This window comes from Oncorhynchus tshawytscha, linkage group LG17 (assembly GCF_018296145.1).
Source record: "Oncorhynchus tshawytscha isolate Ot180627B linkage group LG17, Otsh_v2.0, whole genome shotgun sequence".
NCBI classification, from domain to species: domain Eukaryota; kingdom Metazoa; phylum Chordata; class Actinopteri; order Salmoniformes; family Salmonidae; genus Oncorhynchus; species Oncorhynchus tshawytscha.
The window spans coordinates 21313303-21336602 of record NC_056445.1 but is presented as its reverse complement, the minus strand read 5'-3'; the positions used below and the strand labels follow the sequence as shown (position 1 = coordinate 21336602).

The 23300-nt window shown below is 42.8% G+C and overlaps 2 protein-coding genes across 2 annotated transcripts in view; one reads left to right on the top strand and one right to left on the bottom strand.

The window, feature by feature from the left end:
• Positions 1-12775, top strand: part of LOC112238750 (semaphorin-3C) — a 49560-nt gene extending 36785 nt beyond the window's left edge. The window contains exons 11-18 of the mRNA XM_042300406.1: positions 3353-3497; positions 3809-4031; positions 5116-5204; positions 5861-5902; positions 6133-6290; positions 7953-8020; positions 8946-9076; positions 10239-12775. Coding sequence (XP_042156340.1) covers positions 3353-3497; positions 3809-4031; positions 5116-5204; positions 5861-5902; positions 6133-6290; positions 7953-8020; positions 8946-9076; positions 10239-10673 — 1291 coding nt within the window. The 3' untranslated portion in view covers positions 10674-12775. The remainder of the gene's footprint in view (positions 1-3352; positions 3498-3808; positions 4032-5115; positions 5205-5860; positions 5903-6132; positions 6291-7952; positions 8021-8945; positions 9077-10238) is intronic.
• A 690-nt stretch (positions 12776-13465) lies between these two features.
• Positions 13466-22985, bottom strand: LOC112264581 (platelet glycoprotein 4-like). The gene is made up of 12 exons (XM_024441283.2): positions 22725-22985; positions 22272-22432; positions 21795-21942; positions 19305-19451; positions 18459-18550; positions 17638-17687; positions 17353-17422; positions 16632-16816; positions 15861-15979; positions 15526-15599; positions 15373-15427; positions 13466-14741 (listed from the first exon to the last, which is right to left on the bottom strand). The coding sequence occupies exons 1-12, from the start codon at positions 22845-22847 to the stop codon at positions 14571-14573; spliced, it is 1395 nt and encodes a 464-aa protein (XP_024297051.1). The 5' UTR covers positions 22848-22985; the 3' UTR covers positions 13466-14570.
• Between the last annotated feature and the right edge of the window lie 315 nt (positions 22986-23300).

Sequence of the window (23300 nt, the reverse complement as noted above, 5' to 3'; positions counted from 1 at the left end):
AGTCTGTAGTCTCTATGCAATGTTGTCATTCATATCTCTCTCTCTATCTCTCTATAGCCAACACAGTCTGTAGTCTCTATGCAATGTTGTCATTCATATCTCTCTCTCTATCTCTCTATAGCCAACACAGTCTGTAGTCTCTATGCAATGTTGTCATTCATATCTCTCTCTCTATCTCTCTATAGCCAACACAGTCTGTAGTCTCTATGCAATGTTGTCATTCATATCTCTCTCTCTCTCTCTCTCTATAGCCAACACAGTCTGTAGTCTCTATGCAATGTTGTCATTCATATCTCTCTCTCTCTCTCTCTCTATAGCCAACACAGTCTGTAGTCTCTATGCAATGTTGTCATTCATATCTCTCTCTCTCTCTCTCTATAGCCAACACAGTCTGTAGTCTCTATGCAATGTTGTCATTCATATCTCTCTCTCTCTCTATCTCTCTATAGCCAACACAGTCTGTAGTCTCCATGCAATGTTGTCATTCATATCTCTCTCTCTCTCTCTCTATAGCCAACACAGTCTGTAGTCTCTATGCAATGTTGTCATTCATATCTCTCTCTCTCTCTCTCTATAGCCAACACAGTCTGTAGTCTCTATGCAATGTTGTCATTCATATCTCTCTCTCTCTCTCTATAGCCAACACAGTCTGTAGTCTCTATGCAATGTTGTCATTCATATCTCTCTCTCTCTCTCTCTATAGCCAACACAGTCTGTAGTCTCTATGCAATGTTGTCATTCATATCTCTCTCTCTCTCTCTATAGCCAACACAGTCTGTAGTCTCTATGCAATGTTGTCATTCATATCTCTCTCTCTCTCTCTCTATAGCCAACACAGTCTGTAGTCTCTATGCAATGTTGTCATTCATATCTCTCTCTCTATAGCCAACACAGTCTGTAGTCTCTATGCAATGTTGTCATTCATATCTCTCTCTCTCTCTCTCTATAGCCAACACAGTCTGTAGTCTCTATGCAATGTTGTCATTCATATCTCTCTCTCTATCTCTCTATAGCCAACACAGTCTGTAGTCTCTATGCAATGTTGTCATTCATCTCTCTCTCTCTCTCTCTATAGCCAACACAGTCTGTAGTCTCTATGCAATGTTGTCATTCATATCTCTCTCTCTCTCTCTCTCTATAGCCAACACAGTCTGTAGTCTCTATGCAATGTTGTCATTCATATCTCTCTCTCTCTCTCTCTATAGCCAACACAGTCTGTAGTCTCTATGCAATGTTGTCATTCATATCTCTCTCTCTATCTCTCTATAGCCAACACAGTCTGTAGTCTCTATGCAATGTTGTCATTCATATCTCTCTCTCTCTCTCTCTATAGCCAACACAGTCTGTAGTCTCTATGCAATGTTGTCATTCATATCTCTCTCTCTCTCTCTCTCTCTATAGCCAACACAGTCTGTAGTCTCTATGCAATGTTGTCATTCATATCTCTCTCTCTCTCTCTCTATAGCCAACACAGTCTGTAGTCTCTATGCAATGTTGTCATTCATATCTCTCTCTCTCTCTCTCTATAGCCAACACAGTCTGTAGTCTCTATGCAACATTGTCATTCATATCTCTCTCTCTATCTCTCTATAGCCAACACAGTCTGTAGTCTCTATGCAATGTTGTCATTCATATCTCTCTCTCTCTCTCTCTATAGCCAACACAGTCTGTAGTCTCTATGCAATGTTGTCATTCATATCTCTCTCTCTCTCTCTCTATAGCCAACACAGTCTGTAGTCTCTATGCAATGTTGTCATTCATATCTCTCTCTCTATCTCTCTATAGCCAACACAGTCTGTAGTCTCTATGCAATGTTGTCATTCATATCTCTCTCTCTCTCTCTCTCTATAGCCAACACAGTCTGTAGTCTCTATGCAATGTTGTCATTCATATCTCTCTCTCTCTCTCTCTATAGCCAACACAGTCTGTAGTCTCTATGCAATGTTGTCATTCATATCTCTCTCTCTATCTCTCTATAGCCAACACAGTCTGTAGTCTCTATGCAATGTTGTCATTCATATCTCTCTCTCTCTCTCTCTATAGCCAACACAGTCTGTAGTCTCTATGTCTGCAGGCAATATTGTCATTCATATCTCTCTCTCTATCTCTCTATAGCCAACACAGTCTGTAGTCTCTATGCAATGTTGTCATTCATATCTCTCTCTCTATCTCTCTATAGCCAACACAGTCTGTAGTCTCTATGCAATGTTGTCATTCATCTCTCTCTCTCTCTCTCTATAGCCAACACAGTCTGTAGTCTCTATGCAATGTTGTCATTCATATCTCTCTCTCTATCTCTCTATAGCCAACACAGTCTGTAGTCTCTATGCAATGTTGTCATTCATATCTCTCTCTCTCTCTCTCTCTATAGCCAACACAGTCTGTAGTCTCTATGCAATGTTGTCATTCATTTCTCTCTCTATCTCTCTATAGCCAACACAGTCTGTAGTCTCTATGCAATGTTGTCATTCATATCTCTCTCTCTCTCTCTCTCTCTCTATAGCCAACACAGTCTGTAGTCTCTATGCAATGTTGTCATTCATATCTCTCTCTCTCTCTCTCTATAGCCAACACAGTCTGTAGTCTCTATGCAATGTTGTCATTCATATCTCTCTCTCTCTCTCTCTAGCCAACACAGTCTGTAGTCTCTATGCAATGTTGTCATTCATATCTCTCTCTCTCTCTCTCTATAGCCAACACAGTCTGTAGTCTCTATGCAATGTTGTCATTCATATCTCTCTCTCTATCTCTCTATAGCCAACACAGTCTGTAGTCTCTATGCAATGTTGTCATTCATATCTCTCTCTCTCTCTCTCTCTATAGCCAACACAGTCTGTAGTCTCTATGCAATGTTGTCATTCATATCTCTCTCTCTCTCTCTCTATAGCCAACACAGTCTGTAGTCTCTATGCAATGTTGTCATTCATATCTCTCTCTCTCTCTCTCTATAGCCAACACAGTCTGTAGTCTCCAGGTCTGCAGGCAACATTGTCATTCCTATCAGCACAATGTGTTTCTTCCTCTTGCTCCTTCAGACTTTCTCCTCTGTTTCGCTCGCTGAACAAAGGCTCTCTCTGTATTACTGATGGTCATGTGGTTTTTAGGTTCCGGTCCAAACCACATCATATCCTCATAACCTTCTGGGAATGGAGCAAGAATGGGGGAAGAGGGGCAAGTTGGGTAGAGCGGAGTGGGGTGGCAGTAAGCTTCACCTGGATTTGATGGCTTGGATATCCTATGAACAGCAGGGTTTAAAGGACTGTGATGTTTTAACTGGGTGGATCTGGGGGCTTCTGGGATGTCAGTTCACATCACACTGACCGCCAGAATGTGTGTGTGTCGTTTCCCACAGCTCAGTGTTTAAGGGCTCGGCCGTGTGTGTCTACAACATGGCAGACATCTTGACAGTCTTCAACGGGCCGTTCGCGCATAGGGATGGGCCGAACTTTCAGTGGGTGGCGTACCAGGGACGGATCCCCTACCCCCGGCCTGGAACAGTGAGTTTAGGATCTTATATCTGTATTGAACTCAAAATAAGACAAGAGCTCCAATGCAAATGTATAGTTCCTTGTTGTTCTCCTACACAGTATCTACTGTGTATCTACTGTGTCTATCAATGTGGTTGAGGAAACCATGTCAGAGAAACACTATGCAATGAGGATGAGGACAGCAGAGTTCAGGGTCAGGGGTAGGCTTTTCCTTAATGTATCTTTGTCACAGAGCTGAGTAGTAGGGATGTATTCACCTCTATAACAAATCTCTCTCTCTCTCTTGCTCTCTCCTTCCCCCCTTGCCTCCCTCCTTCCAGTGTCCAGGCGGAGCCTTCACCCCTCACATTCAGAGCACCAAGGAGTTCCCTGATGACGTGGTGACGTTTGTCAGGAACCACCCGGTCATGTTCAATTCTATCTACCCCGTGGGCAGGAGGCCCCTGGTGGTCAGAACGCAAGCTGACTACAAGTACACCTCCATCGCTGTGGACCAGGTGACCGCCGCAGACGGGCACTACCAGGTCCTCTTCCTGGGCACAGGTTTGTACTGAACGATACATCCTTATTGATCTGTTAGAGACAACTAGCACCCAGTCCCACCACACAACATACACACACCACAGGCTGGGAGCAGCACAGGGCCTGTACATCGCCTACATCAGCACCTAAGTAGCTGTTCAGGATGCCTGTTCAGGATCTCTCCTTCAGACTAACATTCTCATATTCCTCGTCTCGCCACTTGTGTTCAATAACCATCAGAGTTACACTTTAAAGAGCTCTGCCTAATGCGGTGGGTTATATGAGTGGGATGCTTTGTAAAGAGTGTGACATCGTCCATGATGGAGCATCCATGTTGGCTACGGATGCTAACAGATCTCCAGGCCCCAGCATGACAGCCTAAATGACCTGTTCTCTCTGTCACCAGGGGGTGGCGCCACCACAATGCCCTCATTATACATAACCCACTTAATTCCATTATATTCTATTTTGTAATAATCTATCTCTGCTCTCTAATGCCATAACACAGGCATTTCATAGGCAAATGATTACAGAGGGGATATGAACTCAAGATAAGTAGTCTGTCTCACTCTTCAGTGAATAGAACAATAACTGCACTATAATGAGCTGCAACAGAGACAAACAGACGTTTAGGAGGGCGAAGCAGCCCACTGGGTGGAGGAAGAGGAGGAAGAGGAAGAGGAAAGGTCTGAGCAACACAGAGGGGAGTGTGGAGCTGGCTGTACGTCTTGCATCCCAGGGAGCCTCTCTCCTTTCTCTCACTCACAGCTGTTTATGTTTATCAGCCTTCCAATCCTCCAAGATTCCTGAACACATGCCAGTAATGTCAGACTGCAGGGCGGAGAGGTGGAGGCTTTGTTTCAGGGATGTGGAGAGTTTTTTTTCAGGGATTTCCAGGAGATCTTGCTGTAACTCTCCTCCCTCTGCTCGCGAACTGTCTCCATTCTCTGACATGTATATGGAACCGATAGATGCACACACACACTACATGTTCATGTTTTTAAATGTATTTCAATTGTCAAGTCTTTTGTCTAAAGAATCTAATCAAAATGTGTGTGTGTGTGTGTGTGTGTGTGTGTGTGTGTGTGTGTGTGTGTGTCCTCAGACAAAGGGACAGTGCAAAAGGTCATCGCTCTCCCCACAAACCGCTCCCTGGACCAGGATTTGATACTGGAAGAGCTGGAAGTGTTTAAGGTTTGAATTCTCTCTCTCAAACACAGACAGACAGACATCAAAGGCAGACAGAATAGGAGCTCTTGGCTTCTTCACAAGGGGTTGCAGACTGTACTCCTAAGGGAGGGGCATTCAGGAGAGTGATGACCCGGCCACTAGACCACCACACAAGACTGATGGGAAGCATACTGACATTAGAGGGCGATGCCAGTCACCCATACCAACCCTCACACGCTCTGTTTTATCTCAGCCTGATAAACAAAGCAAGTCATCCATGTGATCAAGGCCCAACCAAGCTAATCTCTCTCTGCACCTGGACTACACCGGTCTCCCAATCTCCCACTAGTGTGGTTTGTTGTGTCATGGAGATCTCACATTGTGTTCCTACTAGTGCCGCGCGGTGGAAGGTTACATGGTATTCAATAGGATGCAAGATAACCTGAGTGTGTGATGAACGAGTGAGAGCGTTGATTAAAAGATCCCTCCACAGAATGTAAAGGACCAAATGAATTTCCTAAGATTCACGGTGTGCAACAAGGACTAGCTCAAACACACCTACAGTCTTATGTAATATGATAAGATAAGAATGTTATTATGGTCCATTACTTTTATGAGATAGGGTCACAACATTTGTTACATAATATTATTGACATGGTGGCATGTTTCTCTCTTCCCAGAACCAAGCTCCAGTGACAAACTTGAGAATATCTTCCAAAAAAGTAAGTATTTGCAAGCAGTGCTTAATGTATCTCAATATTGTTTCAAAATGCTTCTGATTAGCTCATTGCTATTGCCTAGTGCAATAGTTTATTTTCTGCATTAAAATTGTGACTCAGCCGGAAAGCCAGATAATAAGCCATAATTGTCTGTGATCTTAACTTAGTTAAGTCACGCTTCCACTTATTAAAACAAACAGTGTGGTTGACATTTGAACTGTTTTGCCTTGCAGCAACAGCTGTACGTAAGTTCAGAGCACGGCGTGTCCCAAGTGTCTCTGCACCGTTGCCATGCCTACGGCTCAGCCTGCGCCGACTGCTGCCTGGCCAGAGACCCCTACTGTGCCTGGGACGGCCTGAGCTGCTCCCGCTTCTACCCCACTGGCAAGAGGTACGGTACTACAGACCCTGGGTCAACATCAGACAGTACAATACCAGCTGTGAGAAAGGAGCGCTCTGAAGCAAACCGAGCGGCACAATTAACATTTTACAGTGTTATTCCACTCTATGGTGCAGTCTGCTTTTACTCGTAAAACATTGGTGCTGAGGACCCAGGTTGTTACAGTATAGGGCAACACTTCACATAGCTTAGGTGTTATTCATGGGGAATGAGTCATTATACAGCTCTTAGTTGTTTGTTTGGTTTTCCCCAAAATACCAAAAGGTTTGAGCTTAACGATACACTAATGTTACTGTAATTACATAGCTAGGTTATTCCACTGGCATAAGGCAATGTATTAGGCTGGTTATACAATATATCTGCAGGTCATTATGATAACATACACTATAGAAAACATCCATACCGACTGACCTGGTGAATCCAGGTGAAAGCTATGATCCATTATTGATGTCACTTGTTAAATCCACTTCAATCAGTGTAGATGAAGGGGAGGAGACAGGTTCAAGAAGGATATTTAAGCCTTGAGGCAATTGAGACGTGGATTGTGTATGTGTGCGATTCAGAGGGTGAATGTGCAAGACAACATAATTAAGTGCCTTTGAACGGGGTATGGTAGTAAGTGTCAGGAGCACCGGTTTGTGACAAAAGCGTCAACACAAATGGGGTTTTCACGCTCAACAGTTTCCTGTGTGTATAAATAATTGTCAAGCCTGCTCCCACTCTCCCTCTCTGGCGCTCGAGGGCGCCAGGCTGCCCAGCACTACACACTCCTTTCCCTCATTGCATGCATCAGTGATTCATTGGACTCACCTGGACTCAATCATCTGCTTTCATTTCATCCCCTATATCTGTCTGTTCCCAGGTTGTTCCCTGCTTCAGCATTATTGTCGTCATGTCGTTTTGTTCCCCCTTTTCTGACGCTGTTCCTGTCCTGCTCCTCGTCTGTACTTGATTAAACGTTCACTCTCCGTACCTGCTTCTCATCATCAGCGTCGGTTCTTACAAGAATGGTCCACCACCCAAAGGACATCCAGCTCATCCAGCTCAATATTAGGAAGGCGTTCATAATGTTTGGTATACACCATGTATTATTGAATTGATCCAACCATAGCCATAACACAGCTGTAGCAGTGAGTGATACTGTTCCACTTTGAACAGTCCCCCCTCTGGTTTCCCTCCTCACCGGCTGTTCAGCTGCCATTGCAGTCAACCGCAGTTCAAGTTTAGCTTGGTTAGGGAACAGAGGCTCTGCCCCTTTACTCCTCAGAAAACCTGCTGGAAATGTGCCTGCTGTTTAAGCTCTCTCTCCCTGTAGCTGTTGGATGGGAAGCGACTGAACCATACAGTGGAATAACATTGTCAAATGTTCCTCACACCGCTGTGTCTGGCTCAGTGGTCCTTCCTCACTGTTGATATTATGGGATTTTAGAGATTTTCATAATGGGCTGGAGGGTTGGTACAACCGTGTTTCTAAGCTACTGGGCTTTGTGAAATGTATGTATTCTCCAGCTAGTTTGTGTAGGCCATTAAACTAGATATACAATATATTTGACAGGATTCAACGTTTATGCCATTTCACAGTACATAACATATATATACGGGACTGTATTGTGGCATTGGAAATATTTATGGATGATTATGGTTTCTACACAGAAGGAGCAGAAGACAGGACATCATCCATGGCAACCCACTGACTCAGTGCAGAGGATTCAACCTGAAAGGTATGACAACATCCAGCCAACGTGCACCAAATGCCTGAGAAACCCACAGCTCTGTTGAATTGGCCAACAGAGGGCATTGGTATGCTAATACATTTATCTGATTTCTTCGACTCATTTGCTCTGTGGCTGGTCTATCCCAGCTGTACTCATTTTACTCTAAAAGGGTCTAACATAGATTCTGTTGGTTTATGGGTCATTTGAGTTCAGGCCCTTTCGTGGTTCAGCAGCAGGTGCATAGTGTTTTACTGTATTGTCCCCTTGAGACTGTGTGTGTGTGTGTGTGTGTGTGTGTGTGTGTGTGTGTGTGTGTGTGTGTGTGTGTGTGTGTGTGTGTGTGTGTGTGTGTGTGTGTGTGTGTGTGTGAGTAAGCAAACAGACTATACAGAGATGATTCACTCAATCAGCTGTCGGCAAGCTGTCTAACAACAGGAGGCGCTACGGTCCCCATAGTGCTACATTCCAGTATTAGTCTGTGTAAATGAACATATGCCATGGGACTAAACCATATGGTCACTGGTGCTAATTAGTCTATTCCCTGTCATCCATCCAGCATGGGGATGAGCTAGTTGGCTGGGACACATCAGATGACAATGCTGTCAGTTAAAGACCAGGTCAACCAAGCTTGTTCTACTATACAGATATGAAGTGCATCTCAGTGTTGGATGCAATCTGACAAACAAGCATACTTGGGGGATAATCTTAACTTCAAATTTCTTTAGTACATTGAAGCCAATGGGAGACTACGTGAAAATTAGACTTCAGTGGAAGTTAGGATTCACCCCCTAGTGACTGGGAGGGTTTGGTTGTACTGCAGGTGTCACTAACCCTCAGGTCAACTTTTGACCCTGACTCTTGGGACCTACTTCATACAACTGTATGGTTTATGTCTCAGTGAGTTGATGTGTGTGAAACGCTCTTCTTTCAGCGTACAGGAACGCTGTGGAGATGACCCAGTATGGAGTGAAGAACAACACCACCTTCCTAGAGTGTCTTCCTAAGTCCCCTCAGGCCTCCGTCCGCTGGCTCATCCACAGAGACAATGACAGGAGGAAAGAGGTCAGACAACAACTTCGCGAGTCAAAGTTAATTGAGAAGCTGGGTTGAACCACAGAAATGGAATGATTCATTCTATGGGTTCAACGTCAGAGCTGGCTCAATTGGCTCAATTCCGACTCCAGTTTCTTGCAAATCAATGACTTTTTAAGCAACTATGGAATCCCATGACGTGAAGGAGGCTTGAGGGGGTATCGTTTTTCCTCAGTCTGTAACACACGGGACAGACTGAGTGCAAAGGCTGTTGGTGGTCGATTACATTATCAAACACGTCTTTACAATCGAATGATTGTGTCGAATAATTGTGTCGAATGCCTTGATCTAGTTGGAACTAGAACAAAGCATTTGAACACAATCCTTAGATTGTGACGATGTGTTTGAAGTAATATCAGACCACTATCATGTCATGCCTTGGGGATGACGTTGTAAAGTATTTATTGGCTGTGTAACAAGATAATGAGTAGTGTAGATCACATGTGATATGGGACCTAACTAATATGAGTCTATTCTCAACGGGGGAAATATTTCACATTACTGACACCCTCTGAGACTTCTTGCTGTCCATCAGGCCATGAGAAATGATACGGGGCTGTGCAAAGAGAACCTGCTCTTATAAGGATTCACATCTTTTACAGATTTCATTGTTTGTAGCTCATGAATAATACTTATATCAGAGATTCTATGAGAATGAGTATTCCAGGTGAACTGTTTAAAGACGTCCTCCAGTGATTTTTGACCTTTTACAGTTGAAAAGCGATATCCCCAGTATTCATACAGTAAAGGACACACTAGAGGGTAAAAAAATGTTTGTTTTCAGCAAAATTGTGTTTTTTAGACACAACTGCAAACATTAGGACATTAATGGCTGATGGGAAGTCACAATGTCATGGGCCTCCCCCCTTGCTTGAGGAACAATAGAGAATAAAAGAGGAAAGCCCTCCCCCTTCCTTGTGCTATGTCATGACATACCAGGACCACCTATTGAGATGTGCCTTACGTTAAGTAAATCCAGTGTTAAATGAAGTGAAAAGGAGACTGGAGTGCCACTTCAAGTTGAGTTATCTTTGCTTGATTTACTTGACTACAGATCATGCTGTGGGATGATGTGTTATGCTATAGGACAATTAAGACCATTCTACTGACACCTCTCTTTCATCCCTTCCAGGTGAAGCTGGGTGACCGTGTGGTCGCCACTGACCACGGCCTGCTCATCCGCTCCGTCCAGCTGTCAGACCAGGGCCTGTACTATTGCCTGGCCACGGAGAACACCTTCAAGCGCACCGTGGCCAAGCTCCGCCTGCGTGTCCTGAGTGAGGCCATGGTGTCAGTGCTGACGGACAAACAGCAGTCTCCCTGGGCCTGGGCCAGCACCCTGCACCCCAAGGCCCTGCTCTCAGCCTTCAGCCCTGCAGAGAGCCTGGCCGTACAGCAGTACTGTAAGGAGAGGAAGCAGCTCCAGAGCTTGCAAGGGGCCAGGCAGCAGAAGGGGCCGAGGGGAGGGCCTCCTCTCCGGGGAGACATGGCCAAGCTCAAGCCCCTGCTAGACCTCAGGAAGAGCCGCAACCGCAGAAACCACCTGGAACTGCCTGATGATGTCTGACTGGGGGATACAAGAGGTTAACAGGGCTGTGGAGAGGGGGGTATACATGAACACACACACCTGGCCACACACACACAACCCCCGAGCTCCCGCCCTGCCCAGAGGCAATGGACCTGAACTGAACGCTTCCCCAGCTCTAGCTACTATAGGTTTACAAGGAGGAAGTGGGACTCACCCTGCCTGGGGCTGTCTGTAGTCTTATATGCATGAGGTACGCTGACCAGATTACTGTGATATACATACACACCTCACACCCTGTCACACTCGCCATTTAGACAGAGGTGTAAATCCTGACCCTGGATCAGGACACATAGAGATGTGTGGATTTAGGCATCGGGTTCAGGTGTCATAGGCTACATACACAGGATGACTTACTGCATTCACTGTTGCTCACGTAGTTGTATGATAATACTTGCCACACATGTATACTGTAGTCACGCTATACAGTAGGCAATGGTCTGATAGCAGTAATGTAGTATATTGCAGTATAGACATTTACAGAATGGGGAACTTTATCAGGCAGTATGTAATGGCTTAATATGAATGGATGTCTGGTCCAAGGAGAACAAACCTGGGGTTACAGATGGTGAAGATTGTGATTTGAGTAGGGAAATCATTGGCGTATTATCATTGCATATCCAAGAGGGATGTTTTATAGCGAGCACCCTAGCTGTTTACACTCTGCTCTGCAACTGAACCTTGACTCATATTCATATCATATTCCTCCACATGAACACTGTTTACAACTATCACCTATTACAGTTTCACATTTGACAAAACGACAGGGTTATCATCGAGATCAAAACAAATCCATCATTGTATGACCCGTTTCTATGTTCACATTGTAGCTTTGTCTCTATGGAGGAACTCTATCCCTCCTAACACCAGATAAAATGACAGCACTGTCTATACAAAGGGCATATTGTCCATAGTAAGTGGTCCCAATAAAAATATTCCAGCCTTGGAAATGAAAACATAGTGGCTAGGCCAAAGTACACCTCCAGCTCAGCTGCCACCCATATGGACAGTACCGTTACACTAGAACACAAAGCGCTGTGTGAGCAAAGAACCTTTGTTGGGAGGAATTCTGCACAATTTATAACAGTGAACCCGAAATGTTCACAATCCTTTCTCAGTCATTTTCTAAACATCACGTTGAATAGGTCAAAGGTCATGTAAAATGTTAGGTCACAGCATCCTTACATTCTGTCTTCTTTCCTGTATTTATTCACGTTACTTGGAACATTTATGTTCTTAAATGGTATGGGACATTGTGCCATACTGCACAAGCATCTCTCCATGATCTCTTTGATAGTGTATGATGCTGTGTTGTCAGCACATAAGCATGTTCATGTATATAAAATCCATCTAAACTTTGTGGCTATTTACAATACATCGCTGGATTGGTTTTATACTGATGGAGTATAGCAGTGATGCACATCCTAGCTTTTGTATTCAGGTACATGTACACTCCTGATTTTGGGGTTTGCATTTTCTTGATCCATGATTTGATGAGATATATTTCATCTCCTTACGGAGTTTTAATGTCACGTACAGCAAGACAGACATGAACGATCAAAAATAACCATGATGACCATTTTTAACCTGAATATCATTCTAATCATTTTTGAACAATGCATTTAATTCACAGTTTGTGAGATGGTCAGATTGGTACACTCTGTTTATATGGTGTGAATAGCTCTTTCCTGTTTGTCTCAGAAGTATAGTCTGTGTAGATGTATTCATGGTTGTTATATGTACAGAGGGTTTTTCATTCTATATTTTCATCATTATAACTTATGTCATTGTGTCCAGTTTTTGTGGATCTGCGCTTTGGAATGTGACCCTAGTGTATATAATTTAACATATTTCATCAGATATTCTCGAGCGTATCTGCAAATCGTAGAGATACTATTTTCATTTTGACAAAATAACATAAATCTCTAGACTGATGACTCGTTTAAGTTTTGAGATCGATTCAAACTTTTAACAAAGAAGTGTCGCCATGGTGAATGTTCAATGTCATTTCCATGTTGTCATAAAAGTGGTGTATTTCTATTTATTAATGTAATGACAGCCTGAATAAATGCATTTAGAAACTACTTTGAATTTCCTACATTTAGGTTGTAAGTAGTCAGAGAGGAATCTGACAGGAGAGGAACAGCAGGATCATTCCAAGGAGCAGGAAGTCCCCATATTTCACTTATCTCTTCAGATGTGATACACTTTCACTGTTTACAGTCACGCTTAGGAATTACATTGATTTATTGAATGTATGAAATTCATATGAGGTTGGTGGCACCTTAATTGGGGAGAACAGTCTTGTGCTAATGGCTAGTGCAGAATAGGTGGAATGGTATCAAATACATCAAACACATGGTTTCCATGTGTCTGATGCCATTTCATTGACTCCATTCCAGCCATTATTATAAGCCGTCCTCCCCACAGAAGCCTCCACATATGAAATTGTATGATGACTGAAAACAATCACATTACTGTTCTATTGGCTAAATATTTGCCATGTTCATGTGCTAGTCGGAGCTCTGAAATGTCCATCTTGCTAACTGGTTGAACGCGGCACGTGTATAATAACTACAACCATTTAGCAAGTCGAAAATGTAAGTTTCCTAGTTCCGACTAGCACGTGAACACGGCATTAATACTGAGAAAAAGGTCAGGGGTCACTTCTGAGGAATTATGGGTAGGAAGAAGCTGCCCATGCAAATGGGGTGGATATGGAAAACGGGTAAGAATTCTGGGAAACAATGTAATGACTCCAAGTGATAGCTGACTAGACTTACAATGTGATTTATTAGGTACCCACAAGTTTAAACATTTTACAAATTGGCCTACTTTCCTTCAGAATATTTCAATGAAGATATCAGTAGCTGTTGTTAGAACTAGCATTGAATATTGGTTAGTGTCCATTTGTAGATTTATACTCGGTATTTAATATTAATTTACAAACAGTCACACATCTTAGAAAATATGGCTTAGAAAGAAAATGGCTTCCTTACAGAGTGAACTGGTGCAGAGAAGGCGAGAGATGTCTCCTTCAATCTCACTTTCCACTGTTACTGTACTCTCTAGAGTAGACAGAAGTATCAAAGAGCCCCGGGAATTGGCAAATGGTCATTTAAAACCCCCTAAAAGTAAGAGAGGTTTCCTGCAGGGCAAAAACAGTGCTTTCTCACCAAACAAACCCGAGTGCCATGCAGAAACCACAGAATAATCATCCGTATGGGGGTGTTTTCACTCTCACTTTGATTTACGGGCCACATGAGGTGAAAGGGAAACTAAATAAATTGGCTTCAAATGTACAATAGAGCGGTTTGTTCCAGCAATGAGAGAACCTAAGCTGGTTACTTCCCATGGGGACGTGGGCCAGTTTTGCAAGACTCATGCCGTGTCATAACCCTACTTAAGACCCCTTGAGAAGCAGGGTATCATAAAATAACTTCACTTCCTCCCCGTTCCTGCCTCCATTGATATTCATGGCTCAACTTCAGTGTGAGCCGAGATTAAGTTGAATACATTTGAATCAGCTTGATTTCTTTTTATTGGAGTCATGAATGTTCACTACATTAATGTCATAGCAATTTCAACCTGCTTTATATTCTAGCTTTCAAGATCCCTGACCAAAATCTAGCAGGGAGGTGTGTGCAAATCAAATTACAACAACATGAAAGAACAATTTATAAGAATTTGTACAAAAAAAGTACTTTCTAACTCACACAATGTCTACAATATATCCTCGCTATGTAAAAGAGCAAGAATGTTCCCATCGTAAATAACACTGAAATTAAGAACGTGCGTGATATTAAAAGTGACAAGTTACAGCACACTGATGTCCTTGTACCCCCGCTGTTCCTCTGTTGCACAGCAGCATTGTCCCTCTCACACAAGCTTGTTGTTGTTTCTGCTTACCAAACAATGTGCCACTGTGCAGAGTACCAAGGCTGCTGACCCTAAGCCTATCAGCGTGAACTGCACCGTCTCCAGCATGTCAACACGAGATAACAGCTCCTTCTTAAACCTGTCCGCTGTCTCGTCATCCAGGGATGCCGTCTGTAGAAACAGACAGTCGTTGAGGTATAGCATGTACAGAAACGAGAGGTTATATACTCAGGAAATACTTTGGAAATATGCAATAACAAAGGCAAGTTAAAGCTTTAGAAGTAAGACCTGGCAGCAGTAAGACTCACATCTCCCTCACCAGCGTTAAGCACCAGCTGTCAGAGCAGCTCACAGATCACTGCACATGTACATAGCCCATCTGTAAACAGCCCATCTATCTACCTACCTCATCCCCATACTGTATGTATTTATTTATCTTGCTCCTTTTCACCCCAGTATCTCTACTTGCACATTCATCTTCTGCACATCTACCATTCCAGTGTTTAATTGCTATACTGTAATTACTTCGCCACCATGGCCTATTCATTGCCTTAACTCCCTTATCTTACCTCATTTGCACTCACTGTATATAGACTTTTTGTTTTATTTTGTTCTACTGTATTATTGACTATGTTTTGTTTATTCCATGTGTAACTCTGTGTTGTTGCATGTGTCGAATTGCTATGCTTTATCTTGGCCAGGTCGCAGTTGCAAATGAGAACTTGTTCTCAACTAGCCTACTGGTTAAATAAAGATGAAATATATATATATATATTTTTAAAGTACAGCTTAAATGACTTACCTCGTTTAGCCAAACTATAGGGAGTATGGTGTAGTCCTTCACTTTCTTTAACACCCTGGAGAATATGTAATGAGAGAGAGATATCCTTGGATGAGTGGCTGTACATACAATACTAAAGTACGGGAAAATAATAGACCAAGATATTAAACCTACGTGATGATCTTGGACGGGCCGTACATCATGTTCACCTGCAGTCTCTTAGCGAACCTCAGACTGAACCCTGTTGTCTGACAGAAACAAACAACAAACACATGTATTCCCACAGCAGTTAGGCCTACTGTACAGTACACGCCAGCAACAGACAATCATGAGCTGTCAAAATCTAAATAGATGCGAGAGCAAAAGGATGTCGCTTATTGAGAGAACAGCACAAGATGTGTGTTAAGACTTTTTGGGGAGCGTATTCACAGATGACTGCATAGTTGGGAAGGTCCTTTGACATATCCTAGAGGTCAGAGGTGAAAGGTGAATGGACGCAGGGCTCTCACCGGTTCCACATCCAGGAACGTTGCGTGATGCTCCTCACTAGGACCAAGGCCCTCCACATCTTCAACCAGGTATGGACTACCATGCAGGAAGTGAGGCAGGGAGATGTAGACTGGTTGTCCTGGTTGAGAATATCAAAGATGGACACGTTGATCACCTGTTACTGTACACAATACATGCAAACAGTATCAAATCAAATGTATTTTTATAGCCCTTCTTACAGCTGATATCTCAAAGTGCTGTACAGAAACCCAGCCTAAAACCCCAAACAGCAAGCAAGGCAGGTGTAGAAGCACGGTGGCTAGGAAAAACTCCCTAGAAAGACCAAAACCTAGGAAGAAACCAAGAGAGGAACCAGGCTCTGAGGGGTGGCCAGTCCTCTTCTGGCTGTGCCGGGTGGAGATTATAACAGAACATGGCCAAGATGTTCAAATGTTCATAAATGACCAGCATGGTCAAATAATAATAATCACAGTAGTTGTCGAGGATGCAACAAGTCTGTGTAGAACCCACAATTTTCCCTGACCAGGAAAAACTCTGGGACCTGCTTGTAGTCCGATGGAACTGCAGTAAATGCTAGTTGCTATTAACCCTTTATTGCTCCTGTAAGTCTCTCTGGATAAGAGCGTCTGCTAACATGACAAAATATGAATTTATTAGACTTCTGTGCCATTCATACTGTGCTAATAGATCATTAGATCATAATATGATTTTTATCTGCTGATGTCCAGCAGTGCAGGAACCAGTTAGTGACTGTTGCCCGTGTCCCTCACCACGAGAGGAGCTGATGTCCAGGACTCCGGCCAATGTGCAGTTCTTAGTGACCACGTAGTCCGTGCAGAAGCAGTGGTTGTCTGGGTTGACTGCAGGGGAGGCTAGGGTGAGCGGGGGCAGTTTGAACCGGTACACCTCTATCCCCTTCAGGTCCAGGCTCCTCTCATACTCAGCTGACACAGACCTGAAGACATTGAAGAACAGTGCTTTTAGGAGACAAGGCTCTTTGTTTTTGCTGGGGCCTGACCTCTTGTGGTCATGATTAGAAAGGCATCCTCAAAAGTGAGGATGGGAATAAAAGATCAGGGGCCCTAATGTATGTATAAAGCTTCTCAGAGTAGGAGTGCTGATTGAGGATCAGTTCAGCCTTTTAGATGAATGAATAAGATTGCATGGAGGGGGGATCCTAGATCAGCACAACTCTGAAATGCTCATTTGCATATGGCCCCAGATCTGACTATAGTGTCTGTGAATATTAGGCCAATGGACATAGTGAAGAGTTCCTTCCAGACTTTAAGGGGTATGATAAACAAGTAGTACATTTCTATTGGCTGTATGACGGCAGTGAACAGGATTAAAGCTGATAGAAATTGGGGCCACTGCAAAACCTAAATCAGTTATCATCTCCACTTGTCTTTGTTTACCACAACACCACAGTCTACATGAGATCTGAACATTACTATCCACCCCAATAGGTAAATGAAGAACAGATCACTCCACCTGCTGATGTCAGGGGAGAAGAAGTACAGAGGCTTCTTCTTGTCCAGGAAGGGAGAGAATGACGAGCCATCTGATGAAAATAGTCAGAACAATGGTAAAGAACATAGAATTGAATATATTAACCATGGGAGTATAAGATGACTTAGTAACGATTCTACAGTGTTCTTAATTCATTTCTTACACATTTGAAATGTTTTGGTTGTGTGATGATAGAGTAAAATGTCATTCAACAAGACAGGGATGCAATGCAAGTTGTCTGCTGCCTGGGTGTTTGGGTGACTGTACCTGTGCCGTTGATCATGTCGCAGTATGTGTTGTTCCAGAAAGACACCTTCCTATTAGAGAGAAATGGACTCATCAGTGAAACCATCAGTTATTGGGTAATAGGACCCAGACAAAAACGACCTACATTCAGGGGCGGACTGCGACAATAAATTGGCCCTGGCATTTCAAACACACCGGCCAATTTTTTTCCCCTTGAGGTCCCCACACAGGCCTATTTTGTTTCTTTGAGGCCCCCATTATTAGCCAGATAATTATTTGGGGCAACAAAAAAACTAGTTAGACAAGCCCACTGGGCTACAAATGGACCAGCCCATCTGGCATTTGCCCAAAATACCAGATAGCCAGTCCGCGCCTGCCTACAATCACCAAAGACCTGTGGTTTTACGTGGTTTGCAAGGAGAATTCTACAGATGATGCTGTAAATCCATGATGTCATTAGACTGAACTGACAATATGGACCCAACGGTAACAGACTCAGATGTTTCACTTTAAAATGTACGCCAAACAAAAAGCATTGATTTCAAAGTTTAATAACAAACTCAATGCACAAGGACTACTTTGAACAATTTACTAGAACTGTGCAGATGCAAATTTTTCTAACAGAATTACGGTATAATTATTTTTTATTTTGTTTATTGATATTACAGTAGGTGAAGTGGATTTACATCCGGTAACAGAAAAACAGTAATTACGGAATTACATCATGGGTCCCTGTTATGATATGGGGGGAAGGTTAGTGTGTACTCATTGCACTATTTGGATTCAACCCTCACAACAACTCTCCATCAACTTCAGTGTGTGGAGGCTCAAGATAGACTCACTTTTCCCCCTGCCAGCTGTCAATGATAGACACTTTAGAGATGTCATCCTTGCCTGTGAAGACACTGTATGGCCCATCATAGGTGCCGTTGTACTGAGGAGAGAGCACATCACACCATAGTACAGTTAGGTAGCTACACAACATTACGTTTCATTAAGTTATTCTTACATTTTCAGTGAATGTCTACATAAATTATCTAAATTGGTAACTTTTTAAAATAATGTACATATAAAATGAAATAAAGGATTTGTATTATTCTATATAGGGACGGTGTATGAAAATAAAGGATTTGTATTATTCTATATAGGGACGGTGTATGAAAATAAAGGATTTGTATTATTCTATATAGGGAAGGTGTATGAAAATGAAGGATTTGTATTATTCTATATAGGGACGGTGTATGAAAATAAAGGATTTGTATTATTCTATATAGGGAAGGTGTATGAAAATAAAGGATTTGTATTATTCTATATTAGGGAAGGTGTATGAAAATAAAGGATTTGTATTATTCTATATAGGGAAGGTGTATGAAAATGAAGGATTTGTATTATTCTATATAGGGACGGTGTATGAAAATAAAGGATTTGTATTATTCTATATAGGGACGGTGTATGAAAATAAAGGATTTGTATTATTCTATATAGGGACGGTGTATGAAAATGAAGGATTTGTATTATTCTATATAGGGACGGTGTATGAAAATAAAGGATTTATATTATTCTATATAGGGAAGGTGTATGAAAATAAAGGATTTGTATTATTCTATATAGGGAAGGTGTATGAAAATAAAGGATTTGTATTATTCTATATAGGGAAGGTGTTGAAACTGATATGCTGGTGAGCTTACAGGAAAAAAGAGGCCCAGTGTCCCTTTCAGAATGGGGTCTTTGTAACCCCAGAGTATTTCCCTCACTGTCCTTCGCTGGAAGAGGGAGACATTGTTTAACTTTATTGCAGCTTCCAGTACCCATGGGGGAAACAACTTGTACCCACCCTGAAAGGAAGGAGAAGAAAAAGGAATTTGCATTTCCATTATTCAAAACGAGTACATTACATAATGTCAGCACACCTGCATATTACTGCTTCCCTGGCTCATAGCTAGAAGATTACAACAGCAACGTTTTATGACTGATAAGGTGACGTGCGAGAGAGGGCTGTGTCCTACAACCCGGTTGTATTCATTGCCTCTAACCTTATAGATCCTTGAACATATAGGATACAAAAGTCACAATTTGTTATCTACAGTGCCTCCGGGAAAGGAGTCAGACCACTTGACTTTTTCCACATTTTGTTAGGTTACAGCCTTATTCTAAAATGGGTTAAATAAAGAAAATCCTCAGCAATCTACACACGATACCTCATAATGACAAAGCAAAAACAGGTTTTAATTTGCAAATGTATTGCATATAAAAAAACAGAAATACATTATTTACATAAGTATTCAGACCCTTTGCTGAGACTCGAAACTGAGCTCAGGTCTATCATGTTTCCATTGATCATCCTTTTTTTCTCCGATGGTCACTCTGACAGAGATTTTCGATGGTCACTCTGACAGAGATTTTCGATGGTCACTCTGACAGAGATTTTCGATGGTCACTCTGACAGAGCTCTAGAGTTCCTCTGTGGGGATGAGACTTTGTAGAAAAACAACCATCTCTGCCACACTCCCCCAATCAAGTCCAGCATCCCGGAGTGGCCTCTTCACTGTTGACGTAGAGACTGGTGTTTTGTGGGTACTATTTAAGGAAGCTGCCAGTTGAGGACTTGTGAGGCATCTGTTCCTCAAACTAGACACTCTAATGTACTTGTCCCTCTTGCTCAGTTGTGCACTGGGGCCTCCCACTCCTCTTTCTATTCTGGTTAGAGCCAGTTTGCGCTGTTCTGTGAAGGGAGCAGTACACAGCGTTGTACGAAATCTTCAGTTTCTTGGCAATTTATCGCATGGCATAGCCTTCATTTCTCAGAACAAGAATAAACTGACGAGTTTCAGAAGAAAGGTTTTTATTTCTGGCCATTTTGAGCCTATAATCGAACCCACAAATGTTGATGCTCCAGATACTCAACTAGTCTAAAGAAGGCCAGTTGTATTGCTTCTTTAATCAGGACAACAGTTTTCTGCTGTGGTAACATATTTGCAAAAGGGTTTTCTAATGATCAATTAGCCTTTGAAAATGATCAACTTGGGCCTCCCGGGTGGCGCAGTGATCTAAGGCACGGCATTGCAGTGCCAGCTGTGCCACCAGAGATTCTGGGTTAGAGCCCAGGCTCTGTCGCAGCCGGCTGTGACCGGGAGGCCCATGGGGCGGCACACAATCAGCCCAGCGTCGTCCGGGTTAGGGAGGGTTTAGCTGGCAGGGATATCCTTGTCTCATCGCGCACTAGCGACTCCTGTGGCAGGCCGGGTGCAGTGCATGCTGACCATGTTGTTTCCTCCTACACATTGGTGCGGCTGGCTTCCGGGTTGGATGTGCATTGTGTCAAGAAGCAGTGCGGCTTGGTTGGGTTGTGTTTCGGAGGATGCATGGCTCTTGACCTTCGCCTCTCCTGAGTCCGTACGGGAGTTGCAGCAATGAGACAAGACTGTAACTACCAATTGGATACATGTTTTAAAAAATGATCAACTTGGATTAGCTAACACAACGTGCCATTGGAACAGAAGTGATGGTTGCTGATAATGGGCCTCTGTATGCCTGTGTAGAAATTTCATTTAAAAAATCTGCTGTTTCCAGCTACAATAGTCATTTACAACATTAACCATCAAATTTCTGATCAATTTGATGTTATTTTAATGGACAAAAAAAAAAAAATTCCTTTCAAAAACAAAGACATATCAAAGTGACCCCAAACTTTTGAACGGTAGTGCATGTAAATGTGATATTTCAATTTCTAAAAGCCTGTTTTTGCTTTGTCATTATGGGGTATTGTGTGTAGATTGATGAGGGGAAAACGATTGAATCCATATTAGAATAATATGTAACAAAGTAAAGTAACAAAAGTAACAAAATGTGGAAAAAGTCAAGGGGTCTGAATAATTTGTGAAGGCACTGTACATGTTCACTTCAAACCAAACATTCACAATAACACTGGAATGTTGTGAGACCACCACAGCCAGACTCACAACTAAATAAATGGTGGTTTGTAAAAACAGTGAAAGCTAGGGCCCCATAACTTATGTTGTGCTCATATAATCCAGACACCTGGTTCACTTCAACCCCAGCTCTCCTTATTGTCCTTTTTCTCTACTCCAGACAATGTAACCTCTGCCAGAGGTGGAATACACAACATCCACTCAGACAGGTAGAGAGCCTTCACAAGGTATGAGCTGTCACCCACTTACAGCCACAGCTAGGTTGAGGGAGGTGACACTGTCCTCCTCAGACCCCACAGACATGGAGGGCTCAAATATGGCCCCCGCAGGGAGCAGGAAGGAGATGGTGTAGTCCTCTGGGTTGGCCGTGATGTTCTCTTTGGGCAGGTACCGCGTCCTGATGGTTAGAGCGAGACACACGAAAGAGTGTCACCCACCCTTTCGTTTCCTGCTTTCTCACCCAGTGACTTTTCATCTCTCGTACATTATATCATATTAAATTGGATTCTAGATTAGATTTATTAAACTATAGGTGTTTTCTCTTCATCTATATTAATTGTAGATATTAAAGAGCAATTTATCATTCAAAGTCATCCAATTCTATTTAGAATACAAAGTGATGAACACCATAGTTTTTCTTCCTTGATACAGCATTGAAATCCCCTATCATCTTATATACATCATTTTGTTGATCTTTTAGAGGCATCTGAGTGAGTAGGGACCTACTTGTATGTGTAGGGCCCTTTCTCCACCAATTTGGGCTTTGACCCATTCTCCACCACGTCCTGTGGGTTCTGCACATCAAAGAGCCAGAACTGTCTGTAGACAGGTGCATCTGCAGACACCCAGTTGTCCCAGGCTGTGGTTCCAGGCTCGATGACCGATTCCTGCATTCACCAGACAGACAGCAACACTTTCTACACAGTGCCCTGGTTTTAAGTAAAGCAGCACTCATTTATTTAAGTTATGACCAAAGTGGCTGTCAACATTTTAGATGCATTTGGAAAATATGACCTGGGACATAGCAATGTAAGAGATTGAACAAATGAAGATGTTTCTTTCACTTACTATTCAGAAATCTACTCTCATGTCCGTTTCTCGCTAGCAGCAAACCCCTTTTCCCGAAATGGACCTTTTAGAAATCCACAATGGTTACAGCTCTAGCCAGCTGACACTCACCTTTGTAACAGTCTCACGGATGATATTGTTCCCCACGGGGATAAGGATTATACCTAGTACGGCCACCGCAATTCCAGCCCCAATTCCAGCCTTTAGCCCACACAGCTTGTTACAGCAACCCATGGTGGTGTGTGTTTCTGTCTGTGGTGTATGTAGGTCCCAGCAGCAGCCGTGCCAGTGGAGAGACCGAGAGACTGAGACTGAAGGACAAGTACAGACAGATGTAGCTGGTCCTAAACCAGGCCACCTACTGATAAGAGGTATATAATAATGTTGGGGGTTGAAGGTTGGGTGATGATGACTCCTGACCTACAGGTATCACTACACTATATGGCAGCTGATTAGAGCTCTGCTTAACTGAAGAGGAGTCAAGAAGGAAGGAGATACTCTGAGAGGAACTGTGATTTCTGTACCTTTAAATACAGACAGGTCTCTGTATATCATGTTAACTGGATATTCTATTATAATGTTATTTCCTGGTGGGATGTGGGTTGCTTTATAGTCTCCCCCTGCTTAGAGGAAGAGATGAGATGGTCACTGTTGGAGGTGGGTCGGAGGAGACAAATTGGGTACTTT